At 59.0% G+C, this 22,511-nt stretch overlaps 2 protein-coding genes across 13 annotated transcripts in view; both read left to right on the top strand.

Annotated features, from left to right (window-relative positions):
* The window catches only part of R3HDM2 (R3H domain containing 2), a 34,346-nt gene extending 26,410 nt beyond the window's left edge, over positions 1–7,936 (top strand). For 5 of the 7 annotated variants that reach the window (XM_065043574.1, XM_065043575.1, XM_065043577.1 and 2 more), the window contains 11 exons: positions 194–283; positions 901–1,143; positions 1,735–1,861; positions 2,278–2,513; positions 2,910–3,064; positions 3,959–4,059; positions 4,754–4,923; positions 5,011–5,155; positions 5,233–5,333; positions 5,540–5,624; positions 7,339–7,936. In XM_065043574.1, the coding sequence (XP_064899646.1) occupies positions 194–283; positions 901–1,143; positions 1,735–1,861; positions 2,278–2,513; positions 2,910–3,064; positions 3,959–4,059; positions 4,754–4,923; positions 5,011–5,155; positions 5,233–5,333; positions 5,540–5,624; positions 7,339–7,682 (1,797 nt within the window). In that variant the 3' untranslated portion in view covers positions 7,683–7,936. The remainder of the gene's footprint in view (positions 1–193; positions 284–900; positions 1,144–1,734; positions 1,862–2,277; positions 2,514–2,909; positions 3,065–3,958; positions 4,060–4,753; positions 4,924–5,010; positions 5,156–5,232; positions 5,334–5,539; positions 5,625–7,338) is intronic. The other 2 variants (XM_065043580.1, XM_065043579.1) reach the window with 1 other exon arrangement.
* STAC3 (SH3 and cysteine rich domain 3) lies at positions 7,681–14,015 on the top strand. Of its 6 annotated transcripts, none has more exons than XM_065043584.1 (13): positions 7,681–7,922; positions 8,718–8,812; positions 10,471–10,537; positions 10,886–11,144; positions 11,255–11,352; positions 11,547–11,622; positions 11,703–11,797; positions 11,914–11,980; positions 12,183–12,232; positions 12,359–12,462; positions 12,660–12,711; positions 13,345–13,482; positions 13,590–14,015. In XM_065043584.1, exons 3-13 carry the CDS (start codon positions 10,472–10,474, stop codon positions 13,686–13,688), a joined length of 1,104 nt encoding a protein of 367 aa, XP_064899656.1. In that variant the 5' UTR covers positions 7,681–7,922; positions 8,718–8,812; position 10,471; the 3' UTR covers positions 13,689–14,015. The 6 variants fall into 6 exon arrangements, with proteins under 6 accessions (XP_064899656.1, XP_064899655.1, XP_064899657.1 ...); XM_065043583.1 differs by having other exon boundaries at positions 10,883–11,144; XM_065043585.1 differs by lacking the exon at positions 7,681–7,922 and adding an exon at positions 9,470–9,829 and having other exon boundaries at positions 8,725–8,812; positions 10,883–11,144.
* Positions 14,016–22,511: the final 8,496 nt, after the last annotated feature.

The following is a 22,511-nucleotide window of genomic DNA, read 5'->3' as shown; positions in this document are numbered from 1 at the left end:
AGACGAATGCCCCCCCCTGTTCTGGTCTCTGTGCTTCCCACCCCTCTGCAGTGCCCCCTCTGTGTTTGCAGTTGGCTCACTTGACTAACCTGGTTGTTCCTTCTTTCTCTCCTTCCTCCTCTCCTTCCTTCCTCACCCTCCTGCCCTTTTCCCACCTGAATCTCTCCTCCACTCCCTTCTCTGCTGGTCTCAGCCGGTCCCAGCGCTGCAGCCCGTTCAGTATTCTCCAAGCTCCTGCCCCCAAGTCCTCTTGCCAGTCTCTCCACCCCAGCAGTACAACCTGGTATAAACCCCATTTCCTCTTCTGCACTGTCTCTGTTGTACTCACGTGCTGTGTTTGTGTTGTATGAGCTTTTGTTAATCAGGTATGTCGCAGACAAACCCAGCGGGTTCGGGGTTCATGGAGGCTTTGGGGTCAAGGCAGTGGGATATCCAAGGCTGTGGGACACATAGGGGCAGGGCACTAGTGTTGGAAAGAGCCTGGGGAAGGGCAAGCGCTGAGCCCGGAGCTCCGTTGGGAAGCGACGCTCATGCCCAGCGCTGGGGCCCAGGGGCTGCGGATGCCCCGTGCTCCCAGTCGGCCGCTGTGTTGTCTCCACCGCGAAGGGTGCGCCCCATGGGACGTGGCCTCTGTGCTTGGGGCCACCCCTGTCCCTGTGAGGCCCTGAATGTCACCAGTGTCTGCTGAGTGTTTGGGCCCCTCCAGCAGCTCGCGTGCTCCTACCCCCTGTCCTGCAGGATGCTCTCGGTCTGTGGCTCATTTCTGGGGACTTTTGCTGGGCGAGCTCGTCCACACAGATTAGGGAGAAGGGGTCTGGAATGTACTCAGCAGAGTGATGTCCTACATGTTGTTGTCCTCCACGCTGTCCTCCTCCATCCTTCCCGCTTACCCCAATGCAGGCTGATGAACTCAGCAACCCCTTTGGGCAGATCAGCCTCAGCCGGCAGGGCTCGACGGAAGCACCGGATCCTTCCTCGGCCATGTTCCAGTCATCCCTCATCTCCCAGCATCCTCAGCAGACAGGATTCATCATGGCAACCCCTGGGCAGCCCATTCCCACCTCCAACTACTCTGCCTCAGGGCACACAGCCCCCACACAGCAGGTGCTGCAGCCCCAGGGCTACATTCAGCCTCCCCAGCAAGTAAGAACACGCGCGAGCCCAGAGGGGACGTTCGTTTTGGCCCAGAGCTGTTGGGAAAGGGGCTACCAGGGAGCAGCCCAGAGAACCAACCGTTCCTTGAGAGCGGGTACCTTCCTTTTCGTGATGAATGGACACACAGGGGTCCAAGCTCCAGGTTGGCATGTGCCCCTGCTCCACCCCCTTGTCCCTCTGAGCTCACAAGGCACTTCTTTAGAGGCCCCCCTGGCCATTCCTGGCTTGTAGTGCTGGGGAGGGACAGTGATGAGACTTAAGACTGACGCCTCTAAGATCCCCTTGGGGTCCTGCAGGGCATTATGAGCTCTGGGATTGTTCCCCTGAGCTGTGATGAGGATTGTTCCTCCTGTGCTCTTGCACTGCTGTGCTGGGAAAGGCTTGACTGTGGAGGCTGGGAGGAGCGGGAAGGGGTCGTGGTTCCCCGAGGAGCTTCCATCTGGCCAGAGCCAAAGCCCTGGGTGGTTTCCTTCAACAGAAGCCAGGCCAGGTGAGACAGGAAACTGCTCCTAGGGGACCAGCTTTCTTGGTCCCGCTCCCTCTTGTGTTCTCATCGCCGTGTTTGCTTCATTGTGATAGATTCAGGTTTCTTACTACCCTCCTGGGCAGTACCAGAACTCCAGCCAGCAATACCGATCTCTCAGTCACCCAGTGGCCTACAGCTCCCAGCGCACTCAGCAGCTCCCCCAGCAGTCCCAGCAGCCTGGTAAGGGGGTGCAAAGTGGGGAGGTGGGGCATGTTTCCCTTTCCCACCGCTCATGTTGGCTCTTGGGGATCTCCCATGTGCTGTCTGGGGCCGAGCTGCTCTTCCCTGTCTCCTCCTTGCTGGACTTGCTGCCTATAGAGTGTCTCTTGCCGGTGCAAACACATGTTGAAATTGGCTTGTCTGCAAAGGCTGGTTTATTCTTTTCCCACCCTCTCAGCCTGTATCACGCACTGAGGTGCCACACGGTGGATTTAAAGCCAGGAGCTTCTTTCAGGTGTTTTACATTTGCCATAAGAGAAGCCCTTTTCCCATTCTCCAGCAAGAGGTGGGGCAAAGCAGCATTTGAGCCCTCATATGCCAAGCCTCACGCTGTCTCTTTTGAGGAACCTTGTGCCATTTAAACCTTGTTCTGGCAGGTTTACAGCCAGTGATGTCCAACCAGCAGCAAACGTACCAAGGTGTGATGGGAGTGCAGCAGGCACAGCCCCCTGGGCTCCTCAACAGCCAGAGGAACAGCATGGGGGGCCAGATGCAGAGTATGATGGGGGTGCAGCAGGCACAGCCCCCCGGCCTTCTCAGCAGCCAGAGGAGCGGGATGGGGAGCCAGATGCAAGGCCTGATGGTGCAGTACACTCCGCTTCCTTCGTACCAGGTAGGCAGCGGTTGCTGTTTGACGAGGGGCTGCTGGGGACGGACCCTCAGCTGTGCAGGCCTTGTGGGACGTGCCCTGTTCTGAGCATGAGCGACAGAGCCAAAGACAGAGATTTATTCACCTGGAGAATACAGTGCATGCTCGCCAGCTTGGGAAGGGCACGTCTACGTTTGAATTTGCGTGGGACATGTCTGAGTGCAGCTGGTCCCTTCGCTATTGTGTTTGCAGAAAAGCTGGAGGGGCCACCCTTGCTTGGGCAAGATAGCTCTGGGATGCAGTAGACAACCATCAGGCATCTCTTCTACCTTGTATAGACCTCACTGGTGTCTCTAGGGCCAGTTCTTCCGGCTCTGTTACCTGTTGTTCCATGGGGCTGCTTCTTTCCTCCCTGCGCAGGTTCCTGTGGCCAATGAGTCCCAGAGTGTGGTCCAGCAGCCCTTCCAGCAGCCAGTGCTTGTACCAGCCAGCCAGTCTGTTCAGGGGGGAATTCAGGCTGGAGGGGTACCCATCTACTACAGCGTCATCCCAACTGCCCAGCAGAACGGCACCAGGTAAAGCTTCTGTATCTGTGGCCTGCCCGGGGGGGGAAAAGGATCCCGCTGAAAGGGCACAGCATCCCCCTCCTGCAGCCGGGCACCAGAGGTGCTGGTCAGCTCTTGAGTTTCATCGAATCATAGAATGATTTTGGTTGGAAGAGACCCTCAGGATCATCGAGTCCAAGCATAACCCAACTCCAGCACTAAACCATGTCCCTAAGAACCTCGTCTAAATGCCTTTTAAACCCCTCCAGGGATGGTGAATCCACCACTGCCCTGGGCAGCATGTTCAATGCTCGACAGCCCTTTCCATGAATAGTTTCTTCCTAATATCCAACCTCAACCTTCCTTTGTGCAACTCGAGGCCGTTTCCTCTTGTTTTATCACTTGGGAGCACAGACCAACCCCCTCCATGCTCCAAGCTCCTTTCAGGCAGTTCAGAGATCAGAAGGTCTCCCCTCAGCTCCTGTTCTCCAGCTGAACCCCCAGATCCCTCAGCCGCTCCATCACACTTGTGCTCCAGCCCCTCACCAGCTCCGTCACCTCCTCTTCACTCTCTCCAGTATTTCAATGTCCTTCTGATGATGAGGGGCCCAAAACTGAGCACAGGATTCAAGGTTTGGCCTCCCCAGCGCCCAGAACAGCAGCACAATCACCCCTCTAGTCCTGCTGGCCACACTATTCCTGATACAAGCCAGGATGCTGGTGGCCTTTTAGGCCACCTGGGCACACGCTGGCTGTCAAGTTTGCCCAGTCCTGTCTCGCAGAGTCAGCACATCTGGCCGCAGCTGTCCCGCACCGTGTTCCTCCGCAGCCAGCTGTGTTTCCAACCAACTCACGTACTGAGGAGCTGGTCGGGCTGTTTCTCCCCATCCCCAGCACCTCACCAGAGCTCTCTCTGCTCCACAGCCCTTCGGTGGGGTTCCTTCAGCCACCTGGCTCTGACCAGTACCAGATGCCGCAGTCCCCGTCACCCTGCAGCCCGCCACAGATGCAGCAGCAGTATTCAGGTAAGAGCGGCCACCGCGCAGGGCTGGCACTGATTCTGCACGTCAGGTTTTGTAAGGGCTGCGGAGTGAACAGAGCTGCCACTTCACGGCCAATCTGGCAGCTTCTGCGCAACGGGCTTTTCCTCCTTCTCACCCATCCCACAACCCGCTCGGTGTTACCAGAACATGGCACGGTGACTTTGGCCTGTGCCCCGCATCTCTTTGCCATGGTGGGTGGGAGCAGGTAGAGGGAGCTGCTGTGGGAGATGCTGAGACTCCATCTGCTGGCAACGCGGCTCAGTGTCAGCAGGACAGTTCATGGAAGCAGCGTGGATGGCGGAGCATCAGGATTCCTGCATCCTGCTCCATCTGCTGGGGCTGGTGAATTGGGGACAGAGCCGGAACCAGGATCCTCGAGCTCCATGTGCAGCTCTGGCGTTAGACCTTCTGCCTAAAGTTTTGCTGTGATGCTCAGAGAGGTCACCCGAGTTCCCTTCAGCTTGGCCCGTCTGCTCACGTTTCTTCTGGGTTAAAAGTCATCGCTCTCCGATGTAAACCGTGATAACAGAGAGAGATTCTGGCCAGGTCTTGGGGGGGGGGTTTTCAGCAGAAGAAAGAGCACAAAGGGGGTGTTGTAGGGAAGAGTGCGAAGTTGCAGAGCAGCAGCATCCCTGCGCAGAGCCCGGGCAATACTGCTGCTGTCGTCTCTCCCCAGGGGTGACTCCTTCAGGCCCTGGTGTGGTTGTGATGCAGCTGAATGTACCCAACGGCCCCCAGCCCCCCCAGAACCCTCCTGTGGTGCAGTGGAGCCACTGTAAGTACTACAGCCTGGACCAGCGGGGGCAGAAGCCAGGAGACATGTACAACCCAGACGCCAGCGCTCAGGTATTGAGAGGACTGGGAAGAAAGCCGCTCATCTTTGGGGGAGGGAGAGGACCCCAGCGTCCGTGCTAACGCTTTTCCCCCCCCCAGGCCAGCACCCAGCTGAGCAGCCCCATCACGTCCCCCACCCAGTCCCCAACGCCATCTCCTGTCACCAACCTCAACAGCGTCTGCACGGGGCTGAGCCCCCTCCCCGTCCTCACACAGTTCCCCCGGCCCATGGGCCCAGCACAAGGTAAGGGGAAGGGACAGAGACAGCACAGGGCTGGGTCTGTCCTACGATTTCTTCAACTATTTGCTTCCTTTTTGCAGGTGATGGGCGCTACTCATTGCTGGGCCAGCCCCTGCAGTATAACCTGTCCATCTGCCCCCCACCGCTGCTCCACAACCAGCCCAACTACAATGCACACCAGGTAAAACCCCCCCTAACCCTTTCACTGTCCTGGGCACAGACCTCAAAAGCGACAGGGGGTGCAGGGTTCATTGGGGTTCCTTCATTCACCTTCGCAGCCGTGGCCTGGTCAAGTTGGGTCTTGCCCCCAGCTCCCGGGGTGCTCCGTGGGCACTGCGAGGCCGCGGTGTCTCTCAGGTGACACGCTGCCGTTTTTATTCTTTAAAGGGGCAGACTGGAATGAAACATGGAAACCGGAGCAAGAGACAGGCCCTCAAGTCTGCGTCCACTGACCTTGGGACAAGCGATGTAGGCAAGTGACCCTCCCCAAGCGGTTCCCCCTTTGACTGGTCCCCGGTGCACGTGTGTACTTGGCATTGGCAGAGACTCCAGATGCTGTGTCTGCCCACACCAGCGTCCCACAGAACCTGTGGCCTTCTGGGCCCTGTTCCTGCCTCTGTGGGGGCTGGAATGATGGAGCTGGCAGAACTCCTGGGATTTTATTCCTCTTTGGCAGCAGAAAGTGAGTGTCCAGAGCCCTGAGTCATCTTGTCCCCATCATTGCCTTCCCAATTGGTTTGATCATTTCCCAGTGGGACCAGGAGCTGCAGAGCTCTTGTCTTTGTAAAGGGCTTTGGGATCCTCCAGGTGTGGCTGAAATCCCCAGTGGATCGTTTCTCCCCAGAGGGGAAGGGGCTCCCTCACCTTGGGGGGTCTCCGCTCGCTCATTGCGGGGGGAGAAGAGGGACATGTCTGTCCTCTCCCTGCAGCAACACAAGACTTGCTAGCTGGGCACGAGCCAGCCAGCCTGGAAGGGAGACAGTCTTCACCAGAGGCTTCAGGCTTGTCCCTTGTGTCACCTCCATGTCACCAGCAGCAACAGCAGCTGGCTGCGGGGGGCCCTTTAAGAGCTGCTTGCCAGAGAGCTGTCCCCCTCCCCGCGGCTGGCGTGTTCATTACATGCCACGTTAATATTAGCAAAGAATCCATTCAGCCAGCCCTCCGCTAAGCCCAAAAGCCGGGGCTGGAGCCAGGAGGCAGCAGGAGTGTTTGGGTACCACAGCGCAGAGGCAAAGAGGTTGGTGTGACACTGGCGAAGCGCGTTCAGGATCTGCACGTGTCGACGTCCTGCGTGGCGCAGCCTTGTCCTTCTCCCTCCCAGGGACAGAGGGCAGAGAGCCGCGCTACCTCCCTGTCCCGGTACCCAAAGATCAGGGTGGGAACACCTGGGAAAGCCCGGGCTGGAAAGCCAAACATTGCGAATGTGGGGGCGTTGTGGTTGAACCCCAGCTGGCAATACAACCACGCAGCCGCTCACTCACCCCCCAACGGGGGAGAGAATCAGAAGGGAAAAACTTGGATTGAGGTCAACACAGTTTAGTAAAATAACAAAATACTAATAGACTACTAGTAAATATAGATAGAAAATAGAAATAAAAGATAGTCAAGGTAATTCCAAACGAACACGCTGAGCAGCCAGTGCCAGGAAACGGCACCTGGTCCCAAAGCCGATCCCAGAGAGAGAAAAGAGAGGAGAAAGGCAGAAAGGCTCAGAGGCCTCTGCAAAATGGTAAAAGCCAAACTAAACGTCCCAACCAAACCCCCACATCTGCACCCCAGAGAGAGAGCGGAACAGACAACCAGAAGATCTGAACTCTCCTTAAATAATTAGTGTGACACTAATGGGCTGGAACACTGTGATTGCTCCGTGTGGGTGTCAGTCCAGCTCTGTCCGTCCATCCCCTTCCTCGCTGCCTCACACCTGTGGGCAGAGCTCAGAGTGTCCTTGGCTCTCAGAGCAGAGCGATTCAAAACATGAACCCTGTGCTGGGCTGGTATCTGCTTGTTCTCAAACTGAGTGCAAATCATGAGCGTGCTGGCTGGGAAAGAGAAAGGTTTGTAATGCACAAAGACAATTAACCCGTTTTGGGTCCAACCACCACGGGGGCAGCTTAGCACCGCGCTGCTTTCCTGGGTATCAGCTCTCGCTGTGCTGCTGGCACCTCTGACACTGTTTGTCCCCACAGTGCTGGGCCGAGTGCTGGAGGTGACAGACCTGCCCGAGGGCATCACGCGGACAGAGGCCGACAAGCTCTTCACCCAGCTCGCCATGGCCGGTGCCAAAATCCAGTGGCTCAAAGAGACTCAGGGGCGGCGCGGAGACGGCGGCGGCGGCGACAACGCCGGGACTCCGGAGAACGGCAGGCACAGTGACCTCGCTGCCTTATACACCATCGTGGCCGTGTTCCCCAGCCCGCTGGCTGCCCAGAACGCCTCCCTCCGCCTCAACAACTCCCTCAGCCGCTTCAAGCTGCGCGTGGCCAAAAAGAACTACGACCTGCGGGTGCTGGAGCGGGCCAGCTCGCAGTAGGGCGCGCGGGCACACAACACACTGGACCGTGGGCACTTCCCTCTGCCTCCTCCTTTCTGCCCTCCCGCCCTCTCGCCCTTCTTCCTGGATATATTTATATGAACATAATTAAGAGACAAGAAATTGATTTCTTTTTTTTTTAATTATTATTTTTGGAGTGATGCCCGTGCCCGCCCACCTTCCCCTGTGTATATTGTTTTGTTAAGCACTGTGTTGAACCGCACATACAGGTGTTGATTGGTATGTTCACTGCACATTTTATTTAATCTGATTATTATTTGGGGGGAGGGAGGGGGAGGGTTATTTTTGGTTTTATTTTATTTGGGGGTGGGGGGGGTGTTTTTAAATATAAAAAGAAAACTTGTCCATCACTTTCCTGCTGCTTTGCTGTTCTGTACCAGTGCTGGAGCTCCCTGTGCTGCCTCCGTGGGGTGAGACGACAACGGGGGAGCAGAAGGGCTGGTCCTCCCTGTCTGGTGTTCGCAGCCTCGCTGTGCAATGGCAAGAATAGGGGTGCAGGGTGGTCCCACTGTACCCCCAGCCAGGAAGCAACGTATTCCCCCCAATGACAGGAGTAGGTGCAGGTGTTGCCATGTAACTGGTAGTTACACATGAAAATACACTATAAAACTTCAGCTGCGTAGTTGGGACTATTCCCAAACTGTACAATGGGAAAAATACCTGGAAAAAGAAAAAACATGTGAAATGTATCACGCCTTTATTATCTTATGAAATTAGCAGGACTACACGTTTCCATTAAGACATAAAGCCCAGGTTTATCCTTTCTAGTTAAAGGTATCTTATCGAAGGTACTGAGACACATAAGGGTGTAACAACGAGGATGTTGTTACACCCAGGATGTCCATAGAGTTAAAACCGAGTAGCAGGTGTGAACAGGAAGCCAACCAAGGATCTAAATCACTTGGTGGAAACACAGGAAAAACAGTTTATATTGAAAAAGAGATCTCATTGCGAAAATTCTCATTTGACTCGGTGTTTCATGAGTGCCAAGATAACTTTGGTTACGCTTTTAAGGGCTGGCCGCACCTTCGCCGGGGCGTTCGCACGCAGCACCTGGAGCGTCTCACAGCAGCTGGATGGGACCCTCGAGAGCAGGTGGGAGTGGAGAGGTAAGAGCTGCCTGGAAGGGTTGGGCTGTAACCCCAACCTCACTGCAAACTGGTGTCCCACGGCCTGGCAGGGACACGGGACCAGGGACCTGCCACCCGCTGCAGGGCAGAATGGGAGAGAGCAGAGGAGACGGTGAGGGGCTGGAGCACAAGTGTGATGGAAGCGGCTGAGGGACCTGGGGGTTCAGCTGGAGAACAGGAGCTGAGGGGAGACCTTCTGATCTCTGAACTGCCTGAAAGGAGCTTGGAGCATGGAGGGGGTTGGTCTGTGCTCCCAAGTGATAAAACAAGAGGAAACGGCCTCAAGTTGCGCCAGGGGAGGTTGAGGTTGGATATTAGGAAGAAAGTCTTCATGGAAAGGGCTGTTGAGCATTGAACAGGCTGCCCAGGGCAGTGCTGGAGTCACCATCCCTGGAGGGGTTTAAAAGGCGTTTAGACGAGGTTCTCAGGGACATGGTTTAGTGCTGGAGTTGGGTGAGGTTATGGTTGGACTCGATGATCCTGAGGGTCCCTTCCAACCGAAATCGTTCTACGATGGCAGCGGGGTCCCAGCTCCCAGAGCAGACCAGCAGGACTTGCTGCCAGGAGCATTGGGACGGCCACGAGAGCCGCCCCATCGCAGACCCGCTGCCGCCACTCTGCCCTTCTCCCCTCCAGCTGCAGGAGCCTCGGGTGTGAGAGCAAAGGAGCCGTGGAGGCCGGAGCGCTCGGTGTGCCCCGTGCCAGGGGGTGGGTGGGCCCCTGTGACGCCCAGCAACCCACTAACGCAAATAGCCAGTGGCTCCTCTCCACCCCACTCCCCTCCTGGCTCATGCGCTGGCTCCAATTTCTCGGCGTCAGCCTCCGCCAGCGCTCAGCTGTTGGTTCCCCTCGCCCTGTCACTCCCGCTCTCCACGGGGCTGGGGCAGCTGCCCCCTCCCTGCTCACCCAGCACAGGGGGCTCTGCAGCCAACGGGACCCCAACGCCACCACCGTTCGCGGGGTTTTTCGTCGCGGGACGAGAGCTCCGAACACAGCGTAAGTGCGTTTCCACGCGGTTCCCCCTCGTCGTGGCCGCCGGCCCCCACAGGCCGCTGGTCCACCCGTGTTCCTGCAAGACCTCGGGGTCCTTTGCTCCTGCAGCACCCCAGGACGCCCCAGCTCACGTTGCTGTTTCCCTGCTGGTTGTCCTGGTTGGTTTCTGTGGGGACATGGGGGGCCCTGTGTTAGGTATCGCCCAAAATAGGGATGTCTGGGTAGAAGGGCTGCAGGGATGGTTGAGGGTCAAAGGTGGAACAGGCATGTTTGGGGAGATGCAGGAGCAGCTCCTGCCCCCCTGGTAACATGGGGCTCCTATGGGGAGAAAAGCGGCTGTGCAGCGATGCCAAACAGTGGCGCAGGTGCTTGTGTCCCAGGGGGGTCCAGAATGGCACCGTTTGTGGTTAATCCGTGCGATGGGGATGCCTGGATGTGCGCAGGTAGCCCAGGGTTGGGCTGGCAACACTTGGCACCACCTGCACTGAGCATCCGCAGCGCTGGGCTGGACCGGGAGCCTCGGGCCTTGGACGGCACAGCTGGGGCAGGAGGAGCAGCTGGGGAGATGCTGCCCATCCAGCAAGGCCTGGCCGTTCCTGCCCCAGCAGCCCCTCCACCATGACGTGTCTCTTTTCCCCTCATAGCATGACAGAGAAGGAAGTGCCGGAGCCGGCGGCTTCACCTGCTCCAGGTGGGAAACCCAAGAGCCGGGTAAGTGGGTGCCCACAGGGGAGCTCAGGTGGGTGGGCGAGGGAACCACCTTTCCAGCGCTGTCTCTGCGGGGCTCAGGTGGGTCCTGCCCCAGCGGGGCCATTTCCCACCTTGGCTTCTCCCCAGGGTGCCCACATGACATGGTGCTGAGGAGTCACAGTCGCTGGTTTTGTGGGGACCTCACGGGGTCCCTGTCCTCGCAGCATTCCTGCCGTGGGATGCCCAGGGTGCCCACGTGGGGGAGAAGGAGTCTCTAGGTCAGAGCAAGGGGGCCGGGAGCCGGGCAGCGGCTCCTGTGCTGCGCCCCACACACCTGCCATGTCGATGCCTCCTCTCTCGCCCCAGCAGCTACAGAAGCTGAAGCAACTTTTCCAGCGAAAACCCAAGGAAGAGACGGCGACGGAGCCGCAGCCCAACGGGGAGCTGGTCAGCCCCTCGGGCGGCCCCATCTACTACATCTATGAGGAGGAGGAAGAGGAAGAAGAGGAGGAGGAGCCTGAACCCCCACCCGAGCCCCAGAAACTTGTCAACGACAAACCCCACAAGTTCAAAGATCATTACTTCAAAAAGCCCAAATTCTGCGACGTTTGCGCCCGCATGATCGTCCGTGAGTGCCGAGGGTGCTGGGGCGGGGGGCCGCGGTCAGGGCGAGGGCTGGGGGCCAAGGCCACAGCTGCAGTGTCACATTGCCTCTCCTTTCCACCCCGCCACCGCCAGTCAACAACAAATTTGGCCTGAGGTGCAAGAACTGCAAAACCAACATCCACCACCACTGCCAGTCCTACGTGGAGATGCAGCGCTGCTTCGGCAAGATCGTGAGTGTCCCCGCCGCGCTGCGGGCAGCGAACGCCAAAGCGCTCGGTCCCCTCCTCCTGGCAGGGGTCCCGGGTGTCGCTCCCCTTCTGCGTGCTCATGGGTCCCCAGTGCCCACCCGCTCCCCGCTCCGCTCTCACGGGTCACCCATGGGTCTGGATGGTGGGTGATGCTCTGTCCTCCTCTTTCCCCCCAGCCCCCGGGGTTTCGGCGGGCGTACAGCTCACCCCTCTACAGCGACCAGCAATACGCCTGCGTCAAGGAGCTGCTGTGTAAGTACGGTCCCCGCAGCGGGGTGCCCCATCTCCTGGCGTCCTGGAGACGAACCCTTGTCCCCACCCCTGCGCCCCAGCAGCCAACAGGAGCGACCCCGTGTTCGAGACCCTGCGGACGGGCGTCATTATGGCCAACAAGGAGCGCAAGAAAGGGCAGGACGACAAGAAAAACGTGAGTGCCGGCTTGGCCCATGGCTCTGAGTGCCCGAGGGTCCTGGCACCGCACTGCACCCTGTTGCCACCCCCACCTCCCTACGCTGCACCCCCTGACCGCTCTCTGCCTTGCAGCCCTTGGCTGCCATGATGGATGAGGAACCAGAAGCCGCAAAGCCAGAAGAGGGCAAAGCCGAGGGCGGTGAGTGCGGCGACTACACGCGGGGGCCGAGGAACCCGAGAGTGGGGCAAGGAGGGAACCTAATGGGGAGAATGGACTTTGCCCTGCGCAACGGGGTCCTCGGTTCAGGTCTCCACCCTGGGGCTCGCTCTGCTGGACACGGGAGATCCCGGGGTAGGGGGCAACACCGAGAGAGACATAACCGCCCTCCTCCCACCTCCAGGCACCTCCGAAGGGGACAAGAAGACTGAGAAGAGCCCAACAGATGACAAGGTAGCCGTTGTCCTCCCCTTCCACCCTGAAGGCCTTGGAGCAGGGTGGGCAGACGCTGCAGGGATCTTGCTGCTGGGCTCCCCGGGGCTGGTTTTGGGCCTCAACCCCCTCGCTCCCCCTCCCCAGAACAAGAAGCCGCAGCCGGGGCTGCGTGGTGGCTTTCTGCAGTCTCACTACTTTGTGGCGCTTTATCGCTTCAAAGCCCTGGAGAAGGACGACCTCGATTTCCCGTAAGCTCTCGTCCACGGAGCGGGCGCAGGGGCGACGAGTGGAGGGTGCGGGGTGGGCAGTGGGGAGGGGGAGAAGCCTTCACCTCAACAACGAGGATCACAACCAAACGCAGATGGACGAGGGCAGGGATTAGAGCCACGCTGGCTGCGTGCACCCCCCGAGCTCCCCAACACCCAGCCCTGCCTTCCCTTCGCAGGCCGGGGGAGAAGATCACAGTGGTCGATGACTCCAACGAGGAGTGGTGGCGGGTAAGGCTGGTGCCCTGCAAGCACGGAGGGGAAAGACGCGGTGCTTAAAGCAGAGACCAGCGGCCAGCACAAAGCGCACCCTAAATCCCCACGAGCTGCGGGGTGTTTGTCATGGGGGACCTGAGGGCCGGACAGATCGGCTCCAACTCTCTTGATGCTGACCGCATCATCAGAAGGACATTGAGGTGCTAGAGAGGGTGCAGAGGAGGTGATGGAGCTGGTGAGGGGCTAGAGCACAAGTGTGATGGGAGCAGCTGAGGGAGCTGGGGGTTCAGCTGGAGAACAGGAGCTGAGGGGAGACCTTCTGATCTCTGAACTGCCTGAAAGGAGCTTGGAGCATGGAGGGGGTTGGTCTGTGCTCCCAAGTGATAAAACAAGAGGAAACGGCCTCAAGTTGCACCAGGGGAGGTTGAGGTTGGATCTTGGGGAACGATTTCTTCCCCAAAGGGCTGTGGGGCATTGAACAGGCTGCCCAGGGCAGTGCTGGAGTCACCATCCCTGGAGGGGTTTAAAAGGCGTTTAGATGAGGTTTAGGGACATGACTTAGTGCTGGAGTTGGGTTATGGTTGGACTCGATGATCCTGAGGGTCTCTTCCAACCGAAATGATCCTATGATTCTGTGACTTCTTTCAGGGGAAGATCGGTGAGAAAATTGGCTACTTCCCTCCCAACTTCATCATCCGGGTGCGGGCGGGCGAGCGGGTGCACAAGGTGACGCGTTCGTTTGTGGGCAACCGGGAGATCGGGCAGATCACGCTCAAGAAGGATCAGGTGAGACGGGACCGCGCGCTCACAGCCCACGGTCCTTCAGCCCCCCAGCACCTCTGCCCCAGCCCCCCCAGCTCACAGGAGCCTCATCTGCCCCCCCTCACCCCCAGATCGTGGTGCAGAAGGGTGAGGAGGTGAATGGTTATGTCAAAGTCTACACCGGCCGCAAAGTCGGGCTCTTCCCCGTGGACTTCCTGCAGGAGATCTGAGCGGGGGCAGCATCCCAGGGCCCCCCAGCCGGGGGGTGGACGGACCCTGATGGGGATGGGGACAGGGACAGCAGGAACCCCTGTCCCTGATGCCTGCAGCAGCGGGGGCTCTGGTGGGGACCATCCCCACCAGGACAAGCGCAGGCCTGGGGTTTGGGAGGTGCCTCTCGCGCTGTTTCCCCTGGGGGGTTTGTAGCGCCTTAGCACGCTGGGTGCAAGGAGGGGGCACCCCCAGACTCGCTGGGGTGGCGGGCGCCTCGGGGTCGTCAGCGGGGCCGCTCCGGGCTGTGTAATCCTGTGTTGTGACAATACACGTCTGCTACCCCATTCGGTGCTGGTCCTGGTTTGGAGTTGCTGGGGGGGTCACTGTGGGGCTGCAGATGGGGCTGGGAGGCTGCGTGTTGTAGGAAACAATCATCTTGCCAATAGAAAAGGCCCAGTAGGGTCTCTCAGCAAAGCAGATTTTAATAACGATTTTGCAAGACCGGGTGTTTTACCTAAAGGTCGGCATATAGAATAGCGCAAAAACCCCACTTATATCCCCCAAATCCCGCCGCAAATTCCCTCCCCTGTTCCCCAGTGGTTGGTACTGCAGGGTTTACAGACCCCCCGACCCTGCCTCAGTTTACCCATCTCATTCACCTCATTCTAACAACACCCTTCCCCTTATCGATCTGTTTGAAATATGGATTCCTGGCTCTTTGGCCACCCGTCCTCCCAGATTAACTTGTAAATACAGGCATCAATTCGCATCCCGGGATTAGTTTGACGAGACTTTGTTTTATATTAAGGATTCATAGTCTGATGTGTCTCAGACCCCCGACTGGGATCAGGCACCAGTTTTGTAAAAACACCATTAAACGTTCTTTACACGCACATGTGTGCAAGTGCAACCGCGACCCCCCAGCGCAGCACCCGGGGGTCCCACAGCCACGGGGAGAAGGGGCAGGACCCCCCGCTTTCCCCGGTTCCCAGTCCGGCCCCGCTCAGGACCGGGCGCTGGCGCGGGGCCCGGCAGAGCCCGAATAGGGACCGCGGGTGACAGGTGACGGGGACAGGACGAGTCCTTGGAACGCGGCGGGGGGAGCGGCGCCCGGGAACAGGTGCCGCGGCGGAGGCGGCTGCGCGGCCCGTGACGTCCCGGGACGTGACGCCGGCGGTAACCATGGCGACCGACCGGAAGCGCGGGCGGTAACCACGGCGACGGGGGCCGGGACCGCGTGTCGCCCGTCGCCATGGCGACAGGAAACGGTGTCGGTCCGGGGGGTCCGCGCGCTGACAGCGGCGGCAGCGATGTCGCGATCGCAGAATCAGTGTCAGGGGTTGAAGGGACCTGGAAAGCTCATCCAGTGCAATCCCCCCATGGAGCAGGAACACCCAGATGAGGTTACACAGGAACCAGGCGGGTTGGAATGTCTGCAGAGAAGGAGACTCCACAACCCCCTGGGCAGCCTGGGCCAGGCTCTGCCACCCTCACCACGAACAAGTTTCTTCTCAAATTTAAGCGGAACCTCCTGTGCTCCAGTTTGCACCCATTGCCCCTTGTCCTGTCACTGGTTGTCACCAGAAGAGCCTGGCTCCATCCTCCTGACACTCCCCCTTTCCATACTGATCCCCAGGAATGAGTCCCCCCTCAGTCTCCTCTTGTCCAGCTCCAGAGCCCCAGCTCCCTCAGCCTTTCCTCACACGGGAGATGCTCCACTCCCTTCAGCATCTTGGTGGTTGCGCTGGACTCTCTGCAGCAGTTCCCTGTCCTGCTGGAACTGAGGGGCCACAACTGGACACAACATTCCAGAAGCCGTGGGTTCCACGGGGCCGCCGGGCGGAGCCTCCTCTCGGTCGCGTTCCCGGCGCGGGCCGGGTGGGGGCGCTGCTGCCGCGCTGCGCGGAGGCGCCGTATGCAAATATATGCAAACATATGCGAATAATACGGGAGCAACCGAGGCGCCCCCTAGCGGAAGGTGCGTGCCCCTGTCCCGGGTGTCGCCCCTCCCCGTTCCCGGGGGTCGCCGCCTGTCCCTTCTCCACCACCCGGGGCGGCTGTTTGCTATGCGAGCCCCGTCCTTGTCACCTGCCGCCACAACCATGAATATTCATAGTCAGACCGTCTCTGACGAGCGGGGTCTGGGGGGGTTCAAGGGCAACGCAGCCCCCCCTTGAGCCCCTCTTCCCAGTCTCAACACTGGGGGGTCCTCCCCCAGTGCCCAGCTGGCCGATGTGCAGCAGAAAATACCGGGGGTGGGGGCAATGCAGGGCTCACTCCCAGCCCTCCCTCCTGACAGCTTTTAAATGCTGAGCCATTACAATTTTCCAGCTCATTTGCAGCTCTTCATATGGTTAATTTTACTGGGACTGCCTATTTATTTATTTGCAGAGCCCTGCGTGGGGCGGGGGGGTGGAAGCTGATTTGCTGTGGCTGAGAAGTAGGTTGGGGAAGAGGGGAAACCACCCAGGGAAGCGGGGAGGGCTCCGTCTGAATTAACAGCTGAAGAGAACAACTTAATTAGAGTAATCAGGAAAATTGGGCAAAACCCCTTTCATAAGACTCCTGTGCCCAAACCCCTTCCCTGCCAGCGCTCGGGGGCTTCTGTGGTGGCTGCAAAGGACAGCGCGTGATTTGGGATGGGGAGGGAGCGCTGGGGCCCTCCCGAGCAGATGGCCTTCATTACATGCAGGATCTAATTGGACTGATCAGCAGTTAATAGGAAATTAAGAGGTGAATCTGTTCCCTCCCACCCAGCTCCACCATGTGCCTCCCAGCTGCTTTTCGTAGCCTCCCAGTCCCCACTGTCCCCTCCATCCCCGGTGCCCCCTCTGCAGGTCCCTATGGGTGGCATCACTTCCCTCCAGCGCATCACCCTGACCTGTGGAATGAGCTCAACAACCCAAGTTACAAAGCAGGCATGTTTATTGTGGCGTGCAAGGGGGTCGCTCCCAAAACTCGCACACCCTTTTGCCCAAAGCTTGCTGGTTTATGCCCGTTCCTTCATGCATATTCAGAGCATTTATTAGAATGGGCTGCAATATTACAATTGGATCCCCGAAATCATTGTAATATCCCCACCCCGTGTCGCACACTGCCTCATGGTGGTTGTCTATTGGTGTCTTTGGGCTGAAGTCAGTAGTCTTCCTCTTGGCGAACTTTCACAAACCCTTGCTCTTTGGCCCAAAAACAGTTTGATGCTCCTCGTCATGCTTTTTTCCTTAGTTGTCTTCATGTGGGGATGTGGTTGACACTGGGGTGGGTGCTCTTCTTTGAGTCCCTCTTTAAGCCCCTATTTCTGGTAGCTAAGCTGATCACATTGCAAACGTTCTTGACCACAATCGAGTCACACAACGCATCGCTCTCTGCACAGTGAACTTCTACCAAACCGTCTATCAGCCTGCACCACGCATCTTGGTGTCACGGGCGAACGTGCTGAGGGTGCGCTCAGCGCTACCGTCCGCGTCACCAATGAGGGTGCTCAGCAGCGCCAGTCCCAATACTGACGCCTGAGGAACGCTGGGGTCACTGGTGTCACACAGCGAGTGAGACGCGAGGGACAATGTTGTGGTTGAACCTGAGCTGGCAACACAACCACGCAGCCGCTCACTCACCCCCCAAATAGGGGAGAGAATCAGAAGGGAGAAACTTGCATTGAGATCAACACAGTTTAGGAAAATAACAAAATACTGATACATTACTAGTAAATATAGATAGAAAATAGAAATAGAAGATAGTCAAGGCAATTCCTCATGAACACGCTGAGCAGCCAGTGCCAGGAAACGGCACCTGGTCCCAAAGCCGATCCCAGAGAGAGAAAAGAGAGGAGAAAGGCAGAAAGGCTCAGAGGCCTCTGCAAAATGGTAAAAGGACGAACTAAACGTCCCAACCAAACCCCCACATCTGCACCCCAGAGAGAGAGCGGAACAGACAACCAGAAGATCCCAGCTCCCAACTCTCCTTAAATAATGAGCATGATGCTAATGGGCTGGAACACTGTGATTGCTCCGTGTGGGTGTCAGTCCAGCTCTGTCCGTCCATCCCCTTCCTCGCTGCCTCACACCTGTGGGCAGAGCTCAGAGTGTCCTTGGCTCTCAGAGCAGAGCGATTCAAAACATGAACCCTGTGCTGGGCTGGTATCTGCTTGTTCTCAAACTGAGTGCAAATCATGAGCGTGCTGGCTGGGAAAGAGAAAGGTTTGTAATGCAGGAAGAAAATTGACCCGTTTTCAGTCAAAGCAGCACAGGCTGCTTGCGAGTGCTCGGGGGAACACGTTCTGTGCCCCCACAGGGATGCAGCTGCTGAGCACAAGTTTGGGGTTCACTGTTGCTCATGTTTGTCCCGTTCCCGGTGCCCACAGCCTGGTTGTGCCCCAGCGGTTTGCAGAGCGGGGCTGTGACTCCTTCAGCGTGGGGATGCTCAGCATCCGATTGCATTGATGCAAAGGGGTCTTGCTGCCCACCCCACCCCATGTAACGCACAGGGAATGGCAGAGTGGAGGAGCCACCCCGACCTGCCGGATTAATCACCTCGATTTCTCTCTGCATCTCGGGAAAGGTCAGGAGGCTTTGCAAGGCCTGGAAATTAATTGAAATACCACTGGTCCTGTGCCGGATCCATACATCATCCCAGGAGCAGCACTGGTGTGGAGGGGAATGGGGGTAACAGCCTTCTGGGGTGCACACAAGGACAACGAGCCCCCAAGAGGTGTCTGGGTGCTGCACCCCATGTCCTGCCCACCTCTTGTCCCCACAAATGAGTCCCTTCGCATCCATCTGCCCGAATTGCCTCCTCTGGCTTGGCAGATGCAGTGCTTGGAGATTGTTCTCCATCTCGAGGCAGGGAAATAAATGCATTAAACTAAACTGAACCATCTCCCCTCCCCAGCTGTAAATCAGCATAAATGCAATTTACATATTCATGGTATTTATCCAATAACTGTCCTGTCCCAGATTAAACGTGCCCTGGGGATCACCAGGGCTCCTTATCTGTGCCAGGGTGCTCCCGGGAAGCAGCAGCTCCGCTCGGGGACGGGAGCGGCGGGGGGAGCGATGCTCGGCATCCTCCATCTCTCCTGCTCCAGGCGGGTCCTGGGAGGGAGATCCAGGGCTGGGCAGCTGTCCTGTCCTGCAGCCCTGTCCGTCTGTCCAGGAGCAGCGGAGGGAAGGGTCCAAGGGGAGCCGGCCAGGTTTGGGGGTGGGCGTCCCCAGCTCTGGGGGTCCCCTGCAATGCACACCCACTGGTGGTGCCGTGCATGGGACACCCCCCCGCCCCGTATCTCCCGCTTTGACAGGTCCTTGTCAGCAGTAATGACCAGCTCCGAGTCCAGCTGGGCCCCAGGGCTCAGTGCTGAGCTCGTTAGGGGGAATTTAATGAGAGCAGGAGGCAGGCAGCGCCTCTGGCTGTTTGTCACACTGGCTCTGGCCTCGCAGCCTTGCTCAGACCCCGGGCCGTGCTGCGTGGTTCCCCCATGGCACAGCACAGTCACGGATGTGCCCCTGGTCCTGGGGGGCCGCAGTGGAAGTGCTTGCACAGCTCGGATGTGCCCCCAGTCCTGGGGGGGCCGTGTGCAAGCGGCTGCACAGCTCAGATGTGCCCCCGGTCCTGGGGGGGCTGCAGTGGAAGTGGTTGCACAGCTCGAATGTGCCCCCGGTCCTGGGGGGGCTGCAGTGCAAGCGGCTGCACATCTCGGATGTGCCCCCAGCCCTGGGGGGCTGCAGTGCCAGTGGCTGCACATCTCGGATGTGCCCCCAGTCCTGGGGGGCTGCAGTGCCAGTGGCTGCACAGCTCGGATGTGCCCCCGGTCCTGGGGGGGCTGCAGTGGAAGTGGCTGCACAGCTCGGATGTGTCCCCGGTCCTGGGGGGGCTGCAGTGGAAGTGGTTGCACAGCTCGGATGTGCCCCCAGTCCTGGGGGGGCTGCAGTGGAAGTGGTTGCACAGCTCGGATGTGCCCCCAGTCCTGGGGGGGCTGCAGTGGAAGTGGCTGCACAGCTCAGATGTGCCCCCGTCCTGGGGGCCGCCTGGTGCCCAGTGGCGCAGGGCTGGTCCCAGCTGTGGGCGTGCAGGGCTCCTGTGGGCAGGGGCTCAGCCGCGTATCAGGGACAGCTCAGGTGCCGCAGCTCACCTGGGGGAGTTGAGTTGAGCTTTGTGCCTGGGGGGTCCCATTTGCAGTTTGCACCGTCTTTGCTCTGAGGCAGCCAGGAGTCTTTTCTTGGCTCAACAACAAGCTGCGTAAACAGGAGCCTGCGGGCAGCGTTAATTAGTTAAATATTTGGCAAAGGAGAAGGCACAGGCAGAATCTGAAAAAGCTGGCGGGGGGGGCTGTGATGTCGCCTGTCCCACAGCAGCGCGGGACAGCCCCGAGGTGACAGGGATGGTCGCATCCTGTTGGGGACTGCTGGCGTCTCCCAGCGCTGGGACCATCATGGGCAGCCCAGCCTCCCCACCTCGATCTGCATTTAAAAGGTGAAAAAGGGGCCCCCAGGGACCCCCGTCACTGCTTCGCTCCAGCCCTGACAGCCTCGAGTCCCTGGGTGTCAGACCCCCCTGGTCCCCCGGTACATGTGTTTGCCCCATCAGTTCGCTCATCACCTCTGTGATCCAGCGACATCCCACATGGGAGTTAATCGGGGGTAGCAAAAAGCCCTTGTGCGGAGCCCTGAGAGGGGTGGATTTGGCTCCAGGATGCTATGGGGAGGGCTGGAGGGATGTGGGGGGCTGAGCCTGGTCAGAGGGGCAATCTCTGCTCTACCTGGCCCCCTCCCCGACTCCTGACCTGCAAACTGTGGGGTCCGCCCTCCCAAATCATTAGCGGGGGCTGAACCGCCCTGAAGCCTGCCTGGGGAGTGACAACCGTGTGCATTGTCTGTCCCCACAGTCCCTGTGATGTGAACTAAATCCATCCTAATTAGCACTGATTTGCATGGGGAAATGAAAATTAATCTAGCTTGGGTTTATTGGAATTGGCGATTCTAGTTGGGCACATCAGAAAGGGGCAGGACTCGGAGTGGCAGAAATCCCAATTCCTGTCCCTCCCAAGGTGCCTTGTGGGGTGTGGGGGGGTGCACCCCACGCCCCCCCCCCCCAACTCCCAAGTGTTGTAGTTCATGGAAAACAGCCCCTGGGTGCCCCATGCCCATCTCTGGGCACAGTGGGCAGAGGAGGAAGGGAGCACACGCAGGGGCTTGTTCTCATTCTGCAGGCGCCCACCAGGGACCGGGTGCCATGGGGGGACCCCCGGCTGTGCCCTTTGGAGATCTCTGGCCCCGGCTGTCCCCTGGCATCGGTGCTGCCAAACCCGGGGGAAGCACCGCGGCTCATTGTTATGGGGTCCGTGGCAACGCAGTGAGCAGAATTATCATTATGCTCATGAAAAATTAACGAGGAGACAATATCCACCAGGGCTGGGGGTGGCACAGTGTGGGCAGGTTGGTGTCAGTGTGGCGCCTGTCACTTCTTCACCCCTCCTTGGTGTGACCCTTCCAGCCCCCAAACCTGCCCATCCCTCTGGGATCAGCATCTCTCACCCCAGTAGGACACAGCCCTTGGGCAGGTGTGTCCCCGTGCCCTGTCACCACCTCTGGGGCACTTCTGGACGCGGTGACACCCCGAGCTGGCCCTGGGGACTTCAGGCTGGTTGACAGGAGCGAGACCTCCAGCTCCTGCGGCTGCATTTGCAAGTCAACCGCAGACTCCAGGGCTGCAGGTGGTGACGGTGGCAGCGGCCACCTGTCCTGTGTCCTGGGGACACCCCAGGTAGGGCTGGGAGGACACAGCAACCCCCACAGCAAAGGGATAGGGCTCTCTGGCTGGGATAGGGGGGGTTGCTTTTCTGTAGAGCTGTTATTGTTCCCCCCCCTCACAGGGCTGTAAACACTCAATTAAGCATGAGCGCCTGGTCCTGCCTTCCCTGTCGCTGCTGGTAATTATGTAGGTTTTTCGGTGTCAGGCACCGCGGGGAAGCGCGATTACAGCTAATTGGAGCGGCTCTCCCCAGCCCAGGCCCTTCTGCAGCTGCTGGAGCTGCCGCGTGACAGCGGCTCCGTGTCCCCCCCCTCCAAAAAATCTGCGCCCGCAGGACGCCTGGGTCCTTCCCCCTCGCCTGCCCAGTCCTTTTGGTGCTGCAGGTTTTGGCACGGAGCCTGCAGGTGCCTTCCGGCTGTGCTATGCTCCAGGATGGGTTTGCCACCCCCCTTCCCTGGTATTTTGGGGACCTATTTGCGCTCCCCCAGCCCCACGGTTGTCTCGGAGGGTGCAGCAGGATGGGGCGCAGCTGCAGGAGCCGCTGGCTGGGGCGCTGGGGGGTTTGTGCCGCAGGTGGGAGCCAGCCTGGTGTCTGGGGTGCATGGAAGGGGGGTCATTGGGGAGCCAGAAGTGAGAAGAGAACCCTCCCCTGCAGTGTGGGTTTGGCATGGGGACCCAAGATTTGCCAGGGGTGGGAGAGGACCTGCTGGCACCCGTCCCGGGGGAGACGCATCAGGAGTGCAGCGTCTGCCATTGATTTCTTATTATGGAGTTCAGCAAGAAAAATGAGGCGCTGGGGCTGCAGAGCAGCGGCCGTGATTTGTCGCCTTCGCGCCGTGTCCTGGCGGGATGGGAATTGATTTTGGAGGCTCTGGCATCAGTCAGCAGGTCTGGGGGTGGCAGATGGGGAGCTGGGGAGGGGACGGCTGCCAGGGCTCGGCACGGGCGCCCAGGACGCGGAGACACGACCCAGAGCTGCCGCTGGTGCAGAGGGCGCTCCCCAGCCTGGAATCCCCCGCCCCATCTGGAGCCACGGGGTTCTGGGGGGACACCCGGGCTCTCGAAGGCGTTTTGGGGCTGGGGTCTGCAGCAGCTCT

Source organism: Columba livia, chromosome 29 (genome assembly GCF_036013475.1).
Source record: "Columba livia isolate bColLiv1 breed racing homer chromosome 29, bColLiv1.pat.W.v2, whole genome shotgun sequence".
Classification (NCBI taxonomy): Eukaryota; Metazoa; Chordata; class Aves; order Columbiformes; family Columbidae; genus Columba; species Columba livia.
The sequence above is the reverse complement of the archived record's forward strand: the minus strand, read 5'-3'. Positions and strand labels throughout refer to the sequence as shown.